This window comes from Microcaecilia unicolor, chromosome 7, assembly GCF_901765095.1.
Source record: "Microcaecilia unicolor chromosome 7, aMicUni1.1, whole genome shotgun sequence".
In the NCBI taxonomy this organism is placed as follows: domain Eukaryota; kingdom Metazoa; phylum Chordata; class Amphibia; order Gymnophiona; family Siphonopidae; genus Microcaecilia; species Microcaecilia unicolor.
The window spans coordinates 189,293,897-189,315,684 of NC_044037.1; the positions used below are offsets into that span (position 1 = coordinate 189,293,897).

Below are 21,788 nucleotides of genomic sequence, written 5' to 3' on the forward strand. Positions count from 1 at the left end.
CTAGCTGCTTTAGCCTTTCCTCATAGGGACATCATCCAATCCCCTTTATCATTTTCGTTGCCCGTTTCTGTACCTTTTCTAATTCCACTATATCTTTTTTGAGATGCAGTGACCAGAACTGCACACAGTTATTCGAGGTGCAGACACAACATGGAGCAATACAAAGGCATTATAATATTCTACATTTACTAAGACTCAAGTCCATTCATGCCTCTGGCTTCACCTACCTGGCATCGAAAATGTGGATCTCACAATCGTTAGCCATAAGAAAAATTACAAACTATCTACAATTTCGCAAAGCCCTCAAAACTTCCCTCTTCATTAAGTTCTGTACAGACAACAGTCAACCCAACAAACGCAGGGCTACTATTTGCATAACACCACATCGCATAATGCCACTACTGAACCAATTCATATTCCCCATGTACCCACCCTAGTTACATTGTTATTTATAGTTTTATGTAATTTTCTCCCTGTTACACTGCCACATTGACCCAAACTTTGTCTGGATAATATGGGGTATAAGAACTAATAAATAAAATGAAAAAAGGGAACAAGAGGAAAGAAAGGAAGGGTGTGAAAAAGGGGGAAAGATGGGTAGAGCAGGCTTTAACATGACAAGAAGGTCAGAGCTTGATACAGTAGGGTAGGGGTGAAGTTTAAGGAAGGGGATGAGCTGAGGGTATGGAAAAGGGAATTTTTTTGGTTTGTCTGTTGGTCTTGAAAATTAAATGGGTGGTACACAGAAGGAACAACTGTATACCAGACAATAGACTTATGATTTTATAAATAAAAGACAAAAAAGGGAGGGGAAACAGGGGCTTTAATTAGAAATAAATGCAAGGTTAAGAGAGAAAGGGTTATGATGGCTTCACTTTAGGATGTTATGCCTTTCAAGTTTTTATACTGTATATCATTCAAAATCCATAAACATCCAAATATAAAAATACCACCGTGCGGCTCATGCATCGATATTCAGATGCATTTAATTGGAAAATGTCACTGAATATCAGCTCAGATTGCCATGGCACTATCTGATTAGTGAAAGGGCAATTAAAGAGCAGAGCTGGGAAGATACGGGAATTATCCAGACACCACTGATATTTAGTGGCAGTGCTGGATAATCAACCAGGCAATTCGGACCATAGAAACAGCAACTCTAACTATGCCTGGTTAATTATGCAAAATTAATGAAGAAGGAAAAAACCTCCACGAAAGGAGAAAATCCACAAGACGCACAAAAAGTGGAGTCAGTCAATGTAGATAGGAACCAGATGATTCTTTATTCAACAACTAGAGAAAACCCAACATAGCTATGTTTCGCCATAGCATGTGCCTGCTACAGAGGTAAAATTTCTTTAGTTGAGATGACAGATGGGTTAAAATAAAACATCGAAAACTGGTCCTATAAGTAGTTAATCTTAGTAAGCAACCTGAATAGGTCTCAGCGAGTTAAAATTAGATTTAAAAAAGGCATTGCCATTGTGTATCACTTGGATATGCAGTAAAGAGTTGCATGGGGACAAATATTTCACCCATCCCTGCACATCCTCAATGGAATCTAACCCATACCCACCCACACTAGCTAATATCCATTCCATCCTCACCATTAATCTGTTCCATTCTCACCCATAATCAACAGGAGCCAACACTATTATTTATTTGCTCACTGCCCTCTGCTCCCTCCCAACCAGTGGCATAGCCATGGGGCCTGGGCCCCATTACTTTGGGCTCAGGCCCCCCTCCAAAACTGCAGCATCCCTTTAAATGGCTGGTGGGGATGTCGAAGCCCCATCAGCCAAAGAAATACAGTTCCCAAGCCTCTCCCCTCCTCCTTGCACTGCTTCTTTAATGCAAAAGTCGGCAATGTGCCCCCAGCTGCCCACGCTGGGACTTCCCAGACCAGATATATTCCATGTATTAAAAAAGGAAGAACAAAGGCCAAACAACAGCCGGCATTGTTAACAAGTGAGGCAAAGGAAGCTGTTAGAGCTAAAAGAAAATCCTTCAGAAATGGAAGAAGGATCTGACTGAAAATAACAAGCAAAAGGAACGGCAAATCAAATGCAAAGTGCTGATAAGGAAGGCAAAGAGAGATTTTGAAAACAAGATTGCATTGGAGGCAAAAACACATAGTAAAACCTTTTTTATGTATATTAGAAGCAATAAGCCAGTAAAAGAATCAGTTGGACCACTACATGCCTAAGCGGTAAAAGGGGCACTCAGGGAAGACAAAGCCATAGCGGAGAGATTAAATGGATTCTTTGCTTCGGTCTTCACCGAGAAACATGTGGGAGAGACACCAATGCCAGAAACGGTATTCAATGCTGATGAGTCAGAGAAACAAACAAATCTATGTAAACCTGGAAGATTTGACAAACTGAAGAGTAGCAAAACACCTGGACCGGATGGTATACATCCCAGAGTACTGATAGAATTGAAAAATGAACTTGCAGAGCTACTGTTAGTAATATGTAATTTATCTTTAAAATCAAGCATGGTATCGGAAGACTGGAGGGTGGCCAACGTAACGCCAATTTATCCAGGAAATTATAGACCACTGAGCTTGATGTCGGTGCGGGGCAAAGTGATAGAGACTATTATAAAGAACAAAATTACAGAGCATATATGTAAGTATGGATTAATGAGACAAAGCCAACATGGATTTAGTTAAGGGAAAGTGCCTCACCAATCTACTACATTTTTTTGAAGGGGCAAATAAACATGTGGATAAAGTTGAACTGGTCGATATTGTGTATCTGGATTTTCAAAATGCATTTGACAAAGTACCTCATGAAAGACTCCTGAGGAAATTAGAAAGTCACGGGATAGGAGGTAATGTCCTATTGTGAATTAAAAACTGGTTAAAAGATAAAAGACAGACAGTAGGGCTAAATTGTCAGTATTCTCAATGGAGAAGGGTAGATAATGTTAGGACCACTGCTTTTAAACATGTTTATAAATGATCTAAACATGGGAATAACTACTGAGGTAATTACATTTCTTGATGACACATGGAGGGGCATTTTCAATACGACAAGTCTAAATCCGATTTTGGACGTTTTGCTGAAAACGTCCAAAAATCAAGTGGCAAACATAGCGATCTTCGAACCAGAACCCCAACACCTACAGTCCACTGCATCTCGTCCAGCTATCACCAGTGTGTCATCATGGAGTGTGCTGTGTTCTTACTAGTCCAGATATCGTGGGAGAAATCACACTAATACCCTCTGCTTTTTACTAGTCCTGCTTGCAGCTGGGCACACAACAAATTATACAAGCTTGGGATCACCAGCCCACTAAAAGTTAGCCTGCAGGGTACTTGGTCATCGGGGGCTAAGAAATCCAGCAGTCTTTTAAACCTTACATTCGAAACAATGTGCAAGGGCTAATTAGCCAGGGCAAACATTTCCATGATGAACTATGTTCATCAATTTCAATGCCACCTGCCCCGCTACAGTGCTGCTGAACACCATCTACCTTTTTCCTTGGTTACTTGCTTTGATGCATATCAGGGCTGCTGGCCTACCACCACATTGAAGGAAGGGGCTGGGGATTATGCTTAGGAAATGGATTTCCTTTTTCTCTGTAGCTCCCCCCCCCCCCCCCCCCCCCCCCCACACCCTTATCCACTGCCAGATGGAATCATCCAGCCTGGAATCAGCAAACTCACTTGAACTTAGCTGGAAAGGATGCTGGTTCTGCAAATGTTATTGCATGCCACTGCTGGCAAATTAGCCCATCAGCTTCCCTCTACTAATGGCCTTCCTACAGTTATTACATTCTTTAGACCTCTAAGGTTTTAGAAGACTATTTGGGGGTAGGGGTGGACTGCTGCTATTGCTGCAGTACAAAGGACTGAGGAAAGAGAAAGGCCAGGAGATTTCTTCCCAGTCTTTACTGTCTGCTCTAACTGTGGGGTGCTCTTGGCCCTTGCAGTACCACTAAAAACAAGATCTTCCAGACACTCTTTAGACATGAGATGTTCATTATCAATGATTCTGATGAACAGACAACCGCTCTCTGTCACTCACTAACACTAGTCCTGTCTCCCATTGTCCCTGTCACTGCTGATCCCACCAGCTGGGCAGACACACATGCACATGTTACGCACAAACACACATACACGCACTATTGCCCTGAGCTAGCCAGCAACCCTTAAAAAATTGTAAATCCCACTTTTCTCTGCATTTAACAGAAATTTCTGTGAGTCACAGAGCTATGTGTTCTTCGGATGATTTTAACACTTTCACTTTGGCAAAGGCAACATTTTCACAAAGTAGAGCAAGCACAGGACCTCTTCTCTCTCTGAAAGCCACAGACAAAAGGGTGCCCTGCCCTGATCTTGGGCTCTCTCTTCCAGCTTAGCTCCTGACATTATTGCCATAGGATTTGGATAGGTGAGGCAGGAATAGACTTGTTTGGCTGCTTGTCAAAGAGTTTCAGTATGACTGGCTGAAGTGCCTCTTGCTTCAGGCTTGTCCCTCACCCCTTCCAAGTGGCTTCATTGTGTCTGTGCTCATTGCATGCCCTCAATGAATACAAATGAGTTGGATGGCAGTGTGTATGAACCCACAGTCCCACCATCCTTCAACACAGTTTAACATTCATATGGAAAGTAATGCACAACCCTAATACATGCATATGGCGTAAAGATACATGTCTATCATTCAGAAATCAAAACTGTGCATACTGTTCAGAGCACATCTGGATTAAAAACACCTACTTATTTCCAAAAACAATTAGTAAAAAACACAAGAATGACTTTATAAGATTCTTAGTTCAATTAAATTAACCAAACATCAACAGGAATTCTGAACAAAAACTGTCAGTTTACCATTTCAGTTCATACTAATGTTGAGTAAAAGGTACTTTTTTTTTACCAGGAAATGCTTTGTAATAGTAACAGTGACTTCAGTACTGACGGTTTACAGTTTTTCTAATGCACTAGTACAGCGATGGTGAACCCATGGCATGCGTGCCAGAGAGGGCACACAGAACCCTCTCTTGTTGGCACGTGCGCCTGGTCCGCCCGCCCATCCACGCGCCATCGCTGATCCGCCCGTCCTCCCTCCCTCCGAGCACCAGGCCGGCCTCCCTCCCTCCCACCAAGCACCAGCCCACCCGCCCTCCTCCGAAATTTAAAAGGCATACCTGGTCGGGGTTAAGACGGCATCCGCAGCGGCAGCGAAAAGTGTGTTGTTTGCTCGGTGCACCTTCGGCCTTCCCTTCTGTCTCTCAAGCTCTGGTCCCGCCCTCACTTCCTGTTTCCGCAAGGGCGGGAGGGAGGCCGGCCTGGTGATTGGTGCTGGGTGGGTGGAAGGCCTGGTGGTGGGTGGGTGGGAGGGAGGGAGGCCTGGTGTTGGGTGCAAGGGATGCCTGATGCTTGGTGCTGAGTGCAAGGGAGGCCTGATGCTTGGTGCGAGGGAGGCCTGATGCTGGGTGGGAGGGAGGCCTGATGCTGGGTGGGAGGGAGGGAGGCTGGGTGCTGGGTGGGAGGGAGGCCTGCCTGGTGCTGAGAGGGCAGGGGGGAGAGGAGGGTGGCTGGAGGGGAGAGGAGGGTGGCTGGACATGGATGGAGGGCAAGAAATGAAGAAGAAAGGAGGTAAAGAAATAAATGGAAAGGAAGCCCTGGAAATGGACTTAAGAGAAGAGATAGAGAGCAGCAGAATCAGACAACAAAGGTAGAAAAAATCATTTTATTTTCATTTTAGTATTTGGAATATGTCCAATTTGAGAATTTACATCTGCTGTCTTATTTTGCACTGGGTATACTGGAGCTGTAACAGCTTACAGAAATGATTTAAAATGAAAAAAAAATCATGTTATTTTTTTCTCCTATACTAGTATAATATTTTCAGTGATGTCTGTTTATATGCGCCATGGCTGGTGTAAGGGGTGTGGCTATCAGAGGGGTGGAGTCATATGTGGTGACCCCGCCCTTAATGAGTACCGGCACCTGTTGGTACTTTGCGATAAATAATTAGATTTTGGGTTGCTGTTTGGGCACTTGGTCTCTGAAAGGTTCGCCATCACTGCACTAGTCTGTTAAAAGCCTATGGTTCTTCTTCAACTATTTGCCAGAGCAGCAACTGCAAGGAAATTACTTGGATCATGATTGTGTAATTAGTAAAGCAAACATTTTGTTATAACACCTTGGTGATAACAACATAAAACAAAAGCTATCCCTATATTCTGTTTGTTTTAACTGCCAAATTCTGCTTTATCAAATATCTTTGTAATAACCAATATAGTTGTTCCCTTTTTAATTAACAAGGATCACTCTGCCTGACAGTAGCAGGAGTTGTTTTGATATTAAATTGTCTAAGGCCCCCTTTTACTAAGGCGCGCTCACGTTTTTATCACACTCTAAAACTGGGCGCACGCTAAACGTTAGAGACGCCAATGCATTCCTATGGGCATCTCTAATTTTAGCGCACACTAAAAACGTACTTTAGTAAAAGGGGGCCTTTATTTCTAATGCAGATCGACACAAAAAGTTACTTTCAGTTAGAAACCTTTAACAGTGCTTCACTCCTTACCTCTCTACCCTCATCTCCCCTTATGTCCCTACCCGTAACCTCCGCTTTCAAGACAAATCCCTCCTTTCAGTACCCTTCTCCACCACTGCCAACTCCAGGCTCCGCCCTTTCTGTGTCGCCTCACCCCACGCCTGGAATAAACTCCCTGAGCCCATACGCCAGGCCCCCTCCCTGCCCATCTTCAAATCCTTGCTCAAAGCCCACCTCTTCAATGTCGCCTTTGGCACCTAACCACTATAGCTCTATTCAGGAAATCTAGACTGCCCCAACTTGACATTTCGTCCTTTAGATTGTAAGCTCCTTTGAGCAGGGACCGTCCTTCTTTGTTAAACTGTACAGCGCTGCGTAACCCTAGTAACGCTCTAGAAATGTTAAGTAGTAGTAGTTAATAGGAGTTAACAATATCATAAGAAAGAAGTTACCCTCTGGTGAAAGCAGGAGAGCGCAGGCACACCAGTTGGTGATATCCCTGCCATCATCAACCCAAAAGAGCTCTCCTCTAGCTCAGAAAAGCTTTTAGAGCCCTCCTGAGCATATGTGATTGTTCCCCCGCTGATCATCACCCCTTCCCTCTGCTAGTCCGTGAAATAGCTAGTTAATGTGATCAAAAACGGCTGGAGAGCAGGTAAATGTGGATGCATTCCCCTACTGTCTACAGCAAGGGTGTCCAGCCTCGGCCCTCGCCCAGTCAGGTTTTCAGCATTTCCACAATGAATGCATAAGATCTATTTGCATATAATGGAGGCAGTGCATACAAACAGAATAGATTTCATAAATATTCAGTGGGGAAATCCTGAAAACCTGACTGGGTGGCGGCCCTCAAGAACTGAAGTTGGACACCCCTGATTTACAGAAAACCCCCATTATAGATAAGCAACTCCTGATATAGCCACTTTAATTTTAAGGATTGCAACCCTGACATATAAAGAAGTGCTCTGGGTTAGTGACATCAAGGATGATGTCCTCACCTTGTGTGGCTGCATTCCCCTAAGCAATTCTGCTATCCAACCTGTGTTCCCCTAACAGCTCCCAAGCTTGCCTATAACATAACTACAGAGTTCTTGAATTTAGGCAAGATTTTAAATGTTCACAATATAATAAGTAGTTGTTAAATAAAAACAGCTATCTGCAACATCTTTCAATGCTAAGTTTAGTTCTCTAACAGGATCCACTCGGTATCCTTAACATTTGTAAAATAGTGACAAATTTTATTTGATACCAATACAGATTGATTCTAAAATAAAATACTTCTGTGAAGCAATTTGTTCAATTGCTTCCTGGCTGAGCAAAATTACCACAAATTATAAGATAGCTTAAGGCAAACTTTCATTCACTTCAATCTACGCACACTGTAATTCCTTTCCATCTCAAAAATGATACAGGTAGCAACAGAACTGCAACTGGCGGAAGCAAAATAACTACATCTTGTACTAAAATAAATAAGTAGAAATTGGCAGGTCACTAGGAACTTTATTAAAAGTGCCTACTAGCATGGTACATTGTGTACTATGTCCCCCAAAGAATCAAACTGGTACTCTATAACTGAAGAGGAAACAAATGTTGCTGAAAACAGTCTGCAGAACTGAACACACTTACTTTATAGATTCATTTTTACAGTTAATTTCATCATAGGCAAGTGCATAAGACAGAGTATGTTGCTTACAATGTGTGCTGTACAATCTATCAACACTGCTTCCCAAAGGACAATCATACTGCTTAATGAGTCTAACAGTCTAGACCTGAACAATTTTTCTTTTATGCACAAATACCATAAATTCAAAGCAAAGAAAAAATTCCTCTAAGAATTGTCCAAAAGATGCATCTATGTTCAGCTATGACTCTGAGCACCCTGTATAAGGGAACTATATATTGGATGTGAGAACATGCAAATTACCAGAATTCCATGCTGAAAAGACTTGTTTAGACAAGTTCGAGAATTAGCTGGACAAATCTTTCATGACTGAAATTTCTCACCCTTCTCACCATGCGAAGTGAGTACATTTTGTCCAGGCAAATCATTTCCTGCATGAAATTTACCCATGTAAAGAGGAAAGGTAGGAAGCATTCCTGGGGTACAGTTAAACTTTAGCCCCTCAGCATGGATATTCAGGGTAGAAACTGTACATACAACACTATTGCTTGAGAAGTGTTTTCCATATCCTGACAAAACACTGAAGATTTATTACAGATTTTTTACATCCATCACTTAACTTCTAGGCACATTTTTAACATGAATAAGAAGAACCTTAGACAGAACTGGTCTTTACCCAGCTTGGGCTATTTAATCACCAAATCAGTTAGTGGTTCCTTTCTACTTCTAAACTCCTTACCATATTGTTAATTTTTAAATCATTTTTTTTCCTTTTGCATGTAAAATAAAAAATAATAATAATTCCCGGGATGAAGACTGAATCATGTTAAAAATGTGCCCATATTTTACACTCAGTATTTTGTGAGGAAACTGATTATTTCTGGTGTGAAACAGTTTTTTATGTTCAGAAAAAGTATTTAGGAAAATTACTGAAACCATTGAGTAGAAACAAGAACAAAAAGAAGGGTCAATGGCTAAAAATACGCACTGCCAAATGAAGGCTCTGATTGTTTGATACAGCCTTGCTCTAACAACTCAGGCTTTGTTTTGGGGGGACGGAAATGAAGAATATCCACCATGCTTCCACACTAACCCCTGGATTCTATACAGTGCGCCTAGCATTGCATGCCGAAATCCAAGCATATTCTATAATAATGCACGCAACTTAACTGGCTTAATAAGCTAATCAGCTTTTAACAGCACTTAACAAGCAATAATGAGCACAAATTGGCAATAATTAGAATTTACATGCACAGTTCGCTAAGCGTATTTTGTAAAGCACTGCGCCTAAATTCTAATAAGCACAGGCAAAAAGGTGCATAGTTTAAGGGCAGAGAAACAGGTATTTCATGGACATTCCAAAATTTATGCATACTGTTATAGAATATGGCCCTCTGCGCCTAAATCTACGCGCTGGGATTTATGCCACATTTTCGTTGGTGTAAATGGAGGCACACAGTTTTAAACGCCAGGATATGAACTAAGCATATTCTATATACCATGCCTAAATCTAGGCACCGCTTATAGAATACGCTTAGGTGGAAATGTTTTCTGTGCTATATATAGAATCTGGCCCTAAAGGCCCTTTCACAAAACAGCGGTACCCGTACTGCCGCTTTGCCATGTACCAATCTGGCAATAGTACCTGTCCCCAACGTGTGCCATTTCCAGTGCACTGAGTTTTATGTTTTGCACTGGGGGCTTACCCAGAGGTAATCAGGCAGTGCACACAGACAGGGGTAGCACAAGAGCCCTTATTGCCTCCTAAATAAGTGGCAGTAAGGGCTCCCCCAGGAAACGGCCTCACTGCAAACATTTAACTTACTGCATGGCCATTTCCGTCCTCCACCCAGAATTTCCTTTTTCCGGGTGGCAGTAAAAGGAGGGCCTCAGCGCATGGCAAATCTGCATAACAATGCCACCGCAGGGTCCCTTTTACTGCCACTTGGTAAAAGGGGCCCTAAGAAAGATAGGTTTAGGACTAGAAGAAAAGTTAATGGATCAGAAATCAGAAAAAAGTGGCAGACTGAGGAAACATAAACTAAAACAGTACTATCTTACTATAGTTTCAAAGGTTCCTGCCCTGGCAGTTCCTTTTGCACATAATGAATATCTTGGGACAAAATTATTTATTTATTTTTTAAAAAGTCTAGTCTGCACCATCTGAAATTCTAGATGGATTACAAATTTTATATACATAATAAAAACTGCACAATGTAAAATAAATAAAAAACAAACAAGAGACAAAAACCTTTCTTAACATACATAAAATATAATACAAAGCAAATACACCTGCTTCATAGATAACTCGGTTATTAACAACTCAGTTATCAAACCCTTAATTTTTTTCTGCAGGCATATGAAATTTTTTAAAACTCTTTCAAGTCTTGTATTTTCTTTAGTTTCAGAGGCAACATATTCCAACATGAAGGACCTGCTATATAAAAAATTGAATTTCTATACTCATTTGACTTTATCACATGATGCAAAGGAACTCTAACCCCAATGAGCAGATCTATCCAAGTATTATGGGAAAGCTGCATGATACCTGTAGAGCCGTCTTACAGAGGAGCACGGCTGACTCTGGAGGTGTGACACTATTCAAAAACGTGAAAAAAAAACAGAAATGCATTATCTACTTAGTAACACGGTAAATATTGGCAGAAAAAGACCTGCATGGTCCATCTAGTCTACTCATCAAGGGGGCCAGAAATAAATCTGGCACTCTGCATAGGTTCCACTTTATGATTAAATACTTGTATACTTTACCTCCATCTCTCCCTGCCAATTTTGGGGCACAGACCATAGGAGTCTGGCACCTGTCCTACTTCCCAAATACTGGAGTTGCCGTCAAAGCCTACTCCAGCTTCAATCCTAATCTGTTTATCTGTTCTAGGTACTGTGCACTAAAGCACATTATACTTAGTACACTGGTTTACTTTGGCTGTAGCACACATTTTCAGAGTGGTAAAATTACATCTGATGCATGGAGGGTTTTAGTATATTCATTAATGTGCGCTAAATGCGAAGCAAATAAGGAATCTGATGTTTAGGCATTTTGCATGCACTACATGCTCAGGACCTACAAATGGAATTGCTCCCAATGCAGGAAAGAATGTTAAAATTTAGCAAGTATTTTCCTTTAGTTAGTGCTGAAATGCTACCCTGAGGCAAAGTTTTAACTTCTACTTACTTCTATGGAAGTAAATGAAAGTTTAAAAAAGTAACCACCAACAGACTTGGAATCCCTAGACACCTAAGTCAAGGACCCCCACATCCTCAACCCTCCCTATACTATGCTCATCCTCCTTTTATTCCCTCCAATACGTTCCCTGTCCCCTAAACTAATCCATCTAATCCTCTCTACTACTGCTCCCACCTCATCCACTTACATAATCCCCCCCCCCCCCATGTTATCACTAATACATCCCCAAATCTAGGCATCCTAAAGGACCCGTGTTCTAATCTGAATATAAAATTTCTTCTCCTTTCCCTTTAGTCATTTTAAAAATTATGCCAGTTCAGCTGAAGTCACTGAACCAGCACATGTTTAAAAATGGCCAGTGAAGCAGAAAGGAGAATCCATTCTACAGGACTGGTAACTATATAAGAGCCATAGGACATTGTCTACTTGGGGGAGGGGGGAGGAGGAGGAGGGGGTTTATTAACCTGAATAAGCTTGAGTGTCCTCCTGCTTCTTTTATATGTCTGCTATCTTCTTAGAAAAACTTAGTCTCTGGAATATCATCAGGCAGGAAAAAGATTATATGAGGTTTCATAGGTTAGTGAAGACTTGGCTTTTTAAAAAGTATTTTTATAGCCAATAACCATTATGACATTATCAATTTAATGTGAAATCAGAATTAAAAATGTGTTGTGCTGTAATGGCTTGATCTTTCTATCTTTCTGTGAATCGTCCTGAGCTCTAATTGGGATGGTATATAAAATGACACTAATAGGTTATGTTATGTAAGTGGATTAGTGAATGGATGGACACATAGTTACTGGCTAAGGGGGTAGTTTAGACAATCTGGATAGTGAGAAGCTAAGGTGGATTAATGGGTGGTGGTAAGGGCTGCCCTCCCCCCCCCCCCCCCCCGAAACAGACGCGCAGTAAGTGCTTTACTTGCCACCCGGCCATTTCCTGCAGGAAAGCAAGATTTTCCCTTAAAAGGGGGCCTCAGCATGCGTGTAAAACACACACCGATGCCAGCACCGGCCACCTTTTGCTGCAGCTTGGTAAAAGGGGCCCTAAGCGAGGCAAGATAAAATAGGGGGATAATCCATGGCTATTTGCTAATGAAGGGTGCAGGGCCCAAAAGAGCAAGAGGAAACTACCAGGTGAAATTATATATGGATCCTTTTACAAAGCTGAAGTAAAGGTGGCCTTAGCACACCCTTATGCAGGTTTTTCCTGCGCACTAAGACCATTTTTACCACAGCCATAAAAATGGCCTTTTTGTATAGCACACAGCCATTAAGAAATGTTATCAGGTGAGCATTTACCTCTACCCATTCTGTAGGTGGTAAGGGCTACTGCAGTATTCCTGCACTAACAAGTTAGAACGCGGTAATGTAGCTGTGCTGATTAGCGTAAGAATGTCCACGTTCCACCCCCTAACATGCCCCCTCAAAAATATTTAAAATATTTTTAGCACATGGTTAGTGTGTGCTAGTTTGGCAGTCACTGCAGGATGCTTGAGCATGTCCCGCAGTACACCATTTTAAGCTGAATTAGGCACTCAGCACCTAACGCAGGTCAGTAAAAAGGTCAATAGAGATTAAAAGAAAATATTATGAACAAATACTTAAAAAATAAGACAGACAGGGATTATACAATGAATAACATCTATAGAAGTTAGAAAACATAATTATTGATGTGACAAAAAAGCAACAAATGCTTTTTAAAATTAATGAGAAGGCATTTTTCCACATTCAATTCTGGCTTTTATATGTTTTTTTTTTTTAAATTTAAGACTAGATAAATTAGCCTTCAAGAAGCAAACCTAGGGTCCCTTTTACCAAGCTGCAGTAAAAGGGGCCCTGCGGTAGCATCAGTGCGTGGATTTGCCACACACTAAGGCCCATTTTTACCACAGTGGGTAAAAAGCCAAAAAAAGGAAATGGCTGTGTGGTAAGTAAACACTTGCTTTGCAGCCATTTCCAGGAGGAGCCCTTACCACCACCTATTTAGGTGCTAACCTGTGCTAACCTGGCGGTAACTGGGCAGCGTGCGGCACTGCCCGATTACTGCTGGGTAACCTTGGCAGTAAAAAAATATTTTTTTCCGGTCACGCTAGAAACAGCGTACACTGGGGGCGGCACTACTGAGCCCGCAGTATTGTCAGATTGGCACACGACAAAGTGGCGGTAGCTCTACAGTCAGTTTGTAAAAGGGCCCCCTAGTTTGCTCAATGGTTTGGAAAAACAGTAAACCTAAGAAATGAACAAAATATGGATACATCAAGTCAGTTATTAGCAAATACAAACTCTGGTTTTCCTACAAAGGCAACTAAAAATGATTATCTATAACCATAATTAATAGTAAATTAATAGTACCAGTTTCAGTGCATCAGTTAAAAGAATTAACTAAGGGGCCATTTTACTAAAATATATTAGAAAATGGGTTTTGCATGTTTTAATGTGGGACTTTTAACATTTCCCTGAAACAGGGTTTTTTTTCCTTTTTTTTTTCCTTTTGCAGGGCCCACAGTAATTTTTCCATTAGTGTGTGAGACCTGCAAAAGCAATTAACATGGGAGCACTTAACACCTCCCGCATTAGCTCTGTTAACCAGTTAGTGCCCACTAATTGGAACATGCTAACTGGTTAACACAGACACGCCTATTTCCTACCCATAGCACACCCCCTTCCAAAAAATATTTTGAAAAATGAGCATGCACTTAGTGTAAGGAAAATACAAAATTACCTCAAAACACTTTAACACCTTTTGCAGTAAGCATTTTCCTGTGCACTAAGGGCTGGATTCTATAAATGACACTCAAAGATAGGCACTGGACAAGGCTGATTATAGAATCAGGCTTAGCGCTGATTCCCACACCCTAACTTTGGGTGCCAGAATTATGCATGCTGAAACTTGGTGCAAATGCTGGCATCAAAGTTGGATGCACTGACCCATTATTCAGTAACAACACTCAAACTTTTCGGAATGCCCCTGACACCCCATGGCCTTCCAATAGTCACACCCCCTTTTGAGTTCCACACTATGAGATTTGAGTGCCCCATCATTATCAAATAGCATGTAGCCAGACACATGGGCAAATCCAAACTGCTGCCAATTAATATCAATAATTGATTGTTAGCATCCACTTATTGCTATAGTGGAATTGGAAAAGGTGCAGCGAAGGGCGACTAAAATGATGGGGATGGGACGACTTCCCTATGAAGAAAGACTAAGGAGGCTAGGGCTTTTCAGCTTGGAGAAGAGACGGCTGAGGGGAGACATGATAGAGGTATATAAAATAATGAGTGGAGTGGAACAGATGGATGTGAAGCGTCTGTTCATGCTTTCCAAAAATACTAGGACTAGGGGGCATGCGATGAAACTACAGTGTAGTAAATTTAAAACAAATCGGAGAAAATATTTCTTCACCCAACACGTAATTAAACTCTGGAATTCGTTGCCGGAGAACGTGGTGAAGGCGGTTAGCTTGACAGAGTTTAAAAGGGGGTTAGACGGTTTCCTAAAGGACAAGTCCATAAACCGCTACTAAATGGACTTGGGAAAAATCCACAATTCCGGGAATAACATGTATAGAATGTTTGTACGTTTGGGAAGCTTGCCGGGTGCCCTTGGCCTGGATTGGCCGCTGTTGTGGACAGGATGCTGGGCTCGATGGACCCTTGGTCTTTTCCAAGTGTGGCATTACTTATGTACTTATTTATGGCTCATTAGCCAAATAAGTTGCACATGCATCTCAGGAGCGCACTCAAATTTGAGCACGGTATATAGAATTTGGGAATAAGCACACATTAGGGCTTAACACCTTTTAGTAAAAGGTTCCCAAACTGCTTAATGGCCTCTCACAGCCTGCAGAATATATTTTTTCAATCTGTCATATTTTTAATCTTCTTGTGGTCAGACTGAGCAGTGGAAGAAGTTTTTTTTTTTTTACGCCTTTCATGAAAAGGAGGTGGAGGCAGAATGATTATCATTATCAAAAGAAATATGCATAGCCCTATTGTGGTGCCCGCTTCTAAGAATATAATTTTTAACTGGCCAACCATCTGGGCGCAATTTGTAAAGTTCAAACACTGAGATTTAGCAGAATTAGTTGCCCAGTTTTCAATTTCAACGCGTGTCGGCATATATATACACTAAGCACTGCAGTCAACGGGTTCAGGTCACTTGAGTTTCGAAGGGGTTAAGATCATATGTCTTGCAAAATGAACGGATAGTGGGAAATGTTGAGAAAGATGGGAGAGAAAGGAGGCGGAACTCGAAGAAATCAGTTTCCAAAAATATGTGTACAAATAAAAATACAGGCAAGTCAATACATCCATATAAATATATTAATCTATCTACACTCATACACCCAGTGAACAGCTGATAGCTCTTAATGTATGACAAAGTTCCAGAACCCCCACAGAGCTCTGAAAGGCACAGGAGGAACGAGTGCCTGTGACCAGGATCCCACAGTAGTGTCTTCCTTAAACGCTGTCCAGTGCCGCCACTTCCACCGAGGAAAGGGGAAGCACTTCAAACAAAACGCAATAGACAACAAACTCTGACAAACCAAATGCACGCCTAGCACGGGTAACACAAAAGAAAAAGAAAAGGATACGCTCCAGGTAAAAACTTTCAGTATCGGCAGCCATGGCCCTTCAGATTTGTTTGAGGCCCGCCTCTCTCTCTTCGTTGCTACAGAGACCAGCTTTCCCCTGTCCCTTGCCTGCAAATCGCGCGACAGCTTCCTGACAGGTGAAGCGTCTGTGGTCTCCATGACGACCGTTGCCTGTGGGCGTCGCTGTCCCCTGGATAACGGTGTTGCTGGGAAGGGAATTGGGAACCACCAGAATCCTGGGAGATTCGTGCTACAAACCTGTATGAAATAGCGTTGACGACCCCTAATTGAGCTTAAAAATCATTTATATTTGACAAATCCCTCAGGGGCTTTCTCTTAAGCCACTTGCACTACTTTCAGCACCCGCTGTCAACATCCGTTTTTGGCAAACCAAAAGTCCCTAACTTTTGGAAAACATAGTGTGGCAGATTTTTAATTAAACCTTGACGTTTTTTTACTGATACAAATTTTAAACGGTGTAATAAGGTACAAAAAATGAGTAAAAAAAAATACAAATCTGTGATTAGGGGGGATCCATGCTATCAAGTGCCGGAGAGAATGGGATTCATTGGCACCCATGGCATTTTCAGGAAGCAAACTGGCAGCTATTAGTTGCAGCAAAAGGAGATTCCTCCCTTTCCACAGGGAGGGCTTGATTTTATAACAGAACCGGTATGTGAGAAGCTGGGTCTATTTTATTTTATAAAGACAAAATAGGTGCCTGTGTGCTTTTTTAAAATGGCTCCCAGATCTAACCTCAATAACCATACACACGCCAACATACAAATTTACACCAACTCCAAAGAAGGTGTAACTATGTGCATTTACTCTACATAAGGATTTGTTGACCTTCTTTGAGCTTATATCTCATTTATACTGACTCAGGGTGCTTTTCTTCAGCAGAAAAGTTCTATAATACCCCGATCCCTAAGAGCACCTCAGCTTCATTAGGAGATGTTACTAATTACAGGCCTGTCACTTCTATCCCATTTTTGACCAAGGTAATGGAGGGAATAGTTGGTACTCAGCTTATAAATCACCTTTCCTCTTTCTCCCTCTTGCATAAATCCCAGTCAGGCTTTAGGCCTTGTTGTAAGGAGACAATCTTGACCACCTTAGTATCTGATTTTAGGAAAGCAATCAGTCTAGGCTTTAAGTTTTTAGTGATGCAATTCGATATGTCAGCTGCCTTTGGCCACATTGATCATAAGCTGCTTTTAGACCTGTTGGACCAATTTGGACTGTGTGGGAAGGTTCACCAATAGTTCTGCTGCTTCCTAAAATCTAGATCATATCACGTGAAGATGTCAAGTTCTCTCTCACCATCCTGGTTTCCTGACTGCAGGGTGCCACAGGGCTTGTCACTATCTCCAATCCTATTCAATATTATGATGGCTCCGCTAGGTGAAAGATTGGAGGCAGCGGGGTTCTGCAGTTTCATTTATTCGGACAATGTCACAATCTATATCCCTTTCAAGACTGGTCTTCCAGAAATTGTCCCTAAGATTAGGCTTGGTCTTGATTTGTTGGGATCTTGGGCTTCTAAATTTAAATTTAAGTTAAATAGAGATTAGACTACATTTCTTGTGGTAACCAACCCCTTCGATCATACCATACACAATAATTTTACCATTGCCAACGCATCCTACTCCCTAGACACTACACTTAGGGTACTGGTGTATTAATTGACAGTCACTTCAGGTTTCCTCAGTAGTGAAACATCCTTCAGGTCTCTTTGGAAGCCAAGGAGAATCTGATTATATTTCTTGTCTGACATTTTAGACTACTAGTTCAGTCCTTGGTTTTAACTCAATTCTTATCTATGCTGGATGTAAGAAGGGTGTTCTAAAACAGCTGCAAATGGCCCAAACTACAGCACCTATGTTTGTCCTCAAGGTATCCCATTTTGATAGAGCCACTCCATTATTATGCAAGCTGCACTGGCTGCCCATTAAAGCCAGGATTACTTTTAAATTATGTGTTTTTGTCTTTTAATTATTATATGTCACAACACCAGATTACATGCAGCCTTTAATAGCTATTCCCCTACGCAATATAACCTCTGGTTCTAGGGACTACCTTAGACTTCATCTTACAGATTGCACAAAAGAGTGCACTATAAGTCAGTTCACTCTGCAGACTTTAGATACCAAGGTGCTAAGTGGTGGAACTCACTGTCAAGGGCAATCAAGGATCAGCCTGATTACTTGGTATTTCACAAAAGGCTCTAAACTTTCCTTTTTGAAAGGTTTTTACCCAATGATGGAGTATGTTAGATTGTAACTGGCTTTCAATGGTTTATTATTTAGTTCTTACTTGTATCTTAGTTTTGCTACTCTGCTCTTACTAGATATTTTGTTTATGGTATTGTAAACCTTGCCTGTTGTTTTATTTATTGTAAGCCATATTAAACTCGAGTATGTCAAAATAAATAAATAAATGCACATATATTTTGTAAAATATGTGCATATGTCACAATCCCACCTCTACCCACACTCTGCATTTGGTAACACCTATCCACAAATCACTTAACAATAGACACACATTTTCTGTGCATGTACTTTAAGCTCATATGCAGTTAGGCAATTTTATACAGGCCCTTTTCAGCATGTAAAACATGATTTATGCACACATTTTTTAAATATAAAATTACCCCCTTAAGCAGTTAATGCTATAAAACAAGCACTAACATTTACAACCAGATTACACACATAAATGATTAGAATTATGGTATATATATAATATATAAAAATAGAGAACATTTTCACGCACAGCAAAACTTAAAATAATGTTCACACTGTAAAGAACACAAAGAGGCACAAGGGGGGTAGACTGAATTGGGAATCAGTTACAACTTGCACAGAGTTGCAGGTACAACTCTGACCACCTTTCTGGGCAGACTAGATAGGCCTTGCTGGTCTTTATCTGTTGTTTTCTACGTTTTTATGTCATATCTTCCATTGCCTCAGGTACAAAACTTAGATGGTGAGCCCTCTAGGGACAGAGAATATACCTTTGGTTGTACCATAGAAAGGCAATATATCAAACCTATGACATTTACCCTTTACTATAAAATAGAACCAGTATGAACTGGCTCAATGAAACAGAGCTTTTCTACCCCTTCAAACTGAATAGGTTTGTTGCTGCACCACAGTTTAAAGAATTGTCAACACATTTCAAATTAACACTTTTATCAAGTCAACCATTTTCCATTACAGTTTTAAGCATATAGGACTACATGTACTGCATTTGTTATATACTTGAAATGATTTTATTTCATAGCTACTGGAGATGTTCAGTGAATTTGTTATGAAAATAGTTGTGGAATCATTGTACAATTTAGAAACCTTTCCATAGTAAAATAGTAGTTTGATTGCCATGTTACTCCACTTTAATAAACAGAAATAACACTAAACAAAAACAAGGAAAATAAGATGATACTTTTTTTTTATTGAACTAACAATACACTTTTAACTAGTTTTCGCAGGCCAGAACCTTCTTTCTCAGGTTAAGACAATGGACAAAAGATGACAAATATCAGAATATATAAATGAATTAGTCTAAATGGACAGCAGGGGGCATTGTTTCTTTAATTTTGAACCATTCTGAGCTTTTAATTTTAATGAACAGAGATGCACTGGTGCATGTGTATCAAAAATGTTAACTATGACAGTTTACCTGGGAGGTAGAACCTGTAGGGTGTAATTTCAGCTGGTTCTAGCCATCTAATTTCTTCATGGAGTAGGTCCACTGCAAGGGTATTAGGCACCCTAGGCAAACTTTCGCCTTGCACTCCCCTCAAATTATTTTTTTAGACCCAAAGCCCCCTCCAGTAATAAAACTGAACAACAATGATGATCCCAACATTAACTCTCCCAGAAAGACTGCAAAAACACACAGATGGATATAGGGATGAATATTCAAAGCAATTTAAACGTCCTGAAATGGCTCCTAGCTGTTCAAATTGCTTGTCTACAGCTAACTGAGCATATTCAGTGGCAACTGGAGAGTGCAAGTGAAAATGCCCAGTTAGCACCCAAGCTGAAACCAGCTACTTTGTGGGCATTCTGGGGGCTATCCAAATATCTCTAGCAAATTTATCAAATGTCATAGAGGATCACCAGCCAGATATCCATAATGAATATGCATGAGATAGATTTGCATGCCTGACCGCTCCATTATATGCAAATATCTCTCATGCATATTCATTATACTTCCATTTGAGTTTCCTTATTTCACTCTGATTACAATATATCTAAATACCTCCTTAAAGTAACCACTCATATTAAGCTGCAAAATTCCATGGCACAGACGTGAAGGGGCATAATCGAACGGAAACGTCTATCTCCATGGGTGTTTATCTCCGAGAACGGGTCCGTGAAGGGGCGGACCGAACTGTATTTTCGCAAAAAATAGACGTCCATGTTTTATTCGACAATTTGTGAGGTGGGCGTTTTTGTTTTTCAGAGATAACGGAAAATGAAAGCGCCCAGCTCAAAAATGAATAACTCCAAGACATTTATTCCTGGGAGGGGCCAGGATTCGTAGTGCACTGGTCCCCCTCACATGCCAGGACACCAACCGGGCACCCTAGGGGGCACTTTTACAAAAACAAAAAAAAAGGTAAAAGAGCTCCCAGGTGCATAGCACCCTTCCCTTGTGTGTTGAGCCCCCCAAATCCCCCTCAAAACCCACTGCCCACAAGTCTACACCATTACTATAGCCCTAAGGGGTGAAGGGGGGCACCTACATGTGGGTACAGTGGGTTTGGGGGGGCGGTTTGGAGGGCTCCCATTTACCAGCACAAGTGTAACAGGTGGGGGGGGATGGGCCTGGGTCCACCTGCCTGAAGTCCACTGCACCCCCTAATAACTGCTCCAGTGACCTGCATACTGCTGCCAGGGAGGTGGGTATGACATTTGAGGGTGAAAATAAAAAGTTGTGAAACGGCATATTTTGTGGTGGGAGGGGGTTTGTGACCACTGGGGGAGTCAGGGGAGGTCATCCCCGATTCCCTCCAGTGGTCATTTGGTCATTTAGGGCACTTATTGGGGCCTTATTCGTGGAAAAACAGGGTCCAGGAAAAGTGCCCTAAATTCTCGCTACAAACGCATATTTTTTTCCATTATCGGCGAAAGGTGCCCATCTCTGATTGGCCAATAACCACGCCCCAGTTCCGACTTCACCACGCCTTCGACACGCCCCCATCAACTTTGTCCGTATCCGCGACGGAGTGCAGTTGAAAACGTCCAAATTCGGCTTTCGATTATACCGCTTTATTCGTTTTTGTGAGATAAACGTCTATCTCCCGATTTGGGTCACAATATAGGCGTTTTTCTATTTCGATTATAAGCAGGATAGCCTGATAAAGAAGAGTGTATGTTGGTTTGAATGAGAGTAAGGGTTAGGGACAATTTTAAATAAAGTTATTGTAAGCATTCAAATATAAGTATATCAATAAAAGAATTTTGCAGCTTAATATAAGAGTGGTTACTTTAAGGAGGTATAATGCATATTTATTACAGCTATCTTAAAAACCTGACTGGCTGGTTGTCCCCTACGACAGGTTGATAATCAATGGAATAGAGCACTAAGGATTAGATAAATAAACTCAAACGTCATCTGCGAAAGCAGATTCTCCCTAATGTTGCCTTTGGAGACTCCTTTAATTTCCTCATTATTCCTGTTTGCCAACAATAAAGACTCAAAGGCCAAGTTAAATAGCAGATTATAAAGGGCATCCCTGTTAGGTGCCCCTGCCTAACAAAAAGGAAGGAGTTAAGAAGCCATCAGCCCATATACTTGCTCTAGATTGACAATATAAAATTTTCAACATATCAATAAATTCAG

General features: G+C 41.2%; 1 protein-coding gene across 1 annotated transcript in view; it reads right to left on the minus strand.

Moving 5' to 3' along the window:
- Positions 1-15,994, minus strand: part of SPAG16 (sperm associated antigen 16) — a 932,486-nt gene extending 916,492 nt beyond the window's left edge. The window contains 1 exon segment of the mRNA XM_030210425.1: positions 15,939-15,994. Within this exon segment, the coding sequence (XP_030066285.1) occupies positions 15,939-15,972 (34 nt within the window). The 5' untranslated portion in view covers positions 15,973-15,994.
- Between the last annotated feature and the right edge of the window lie 5,794 nt (positions 15,995-21,788).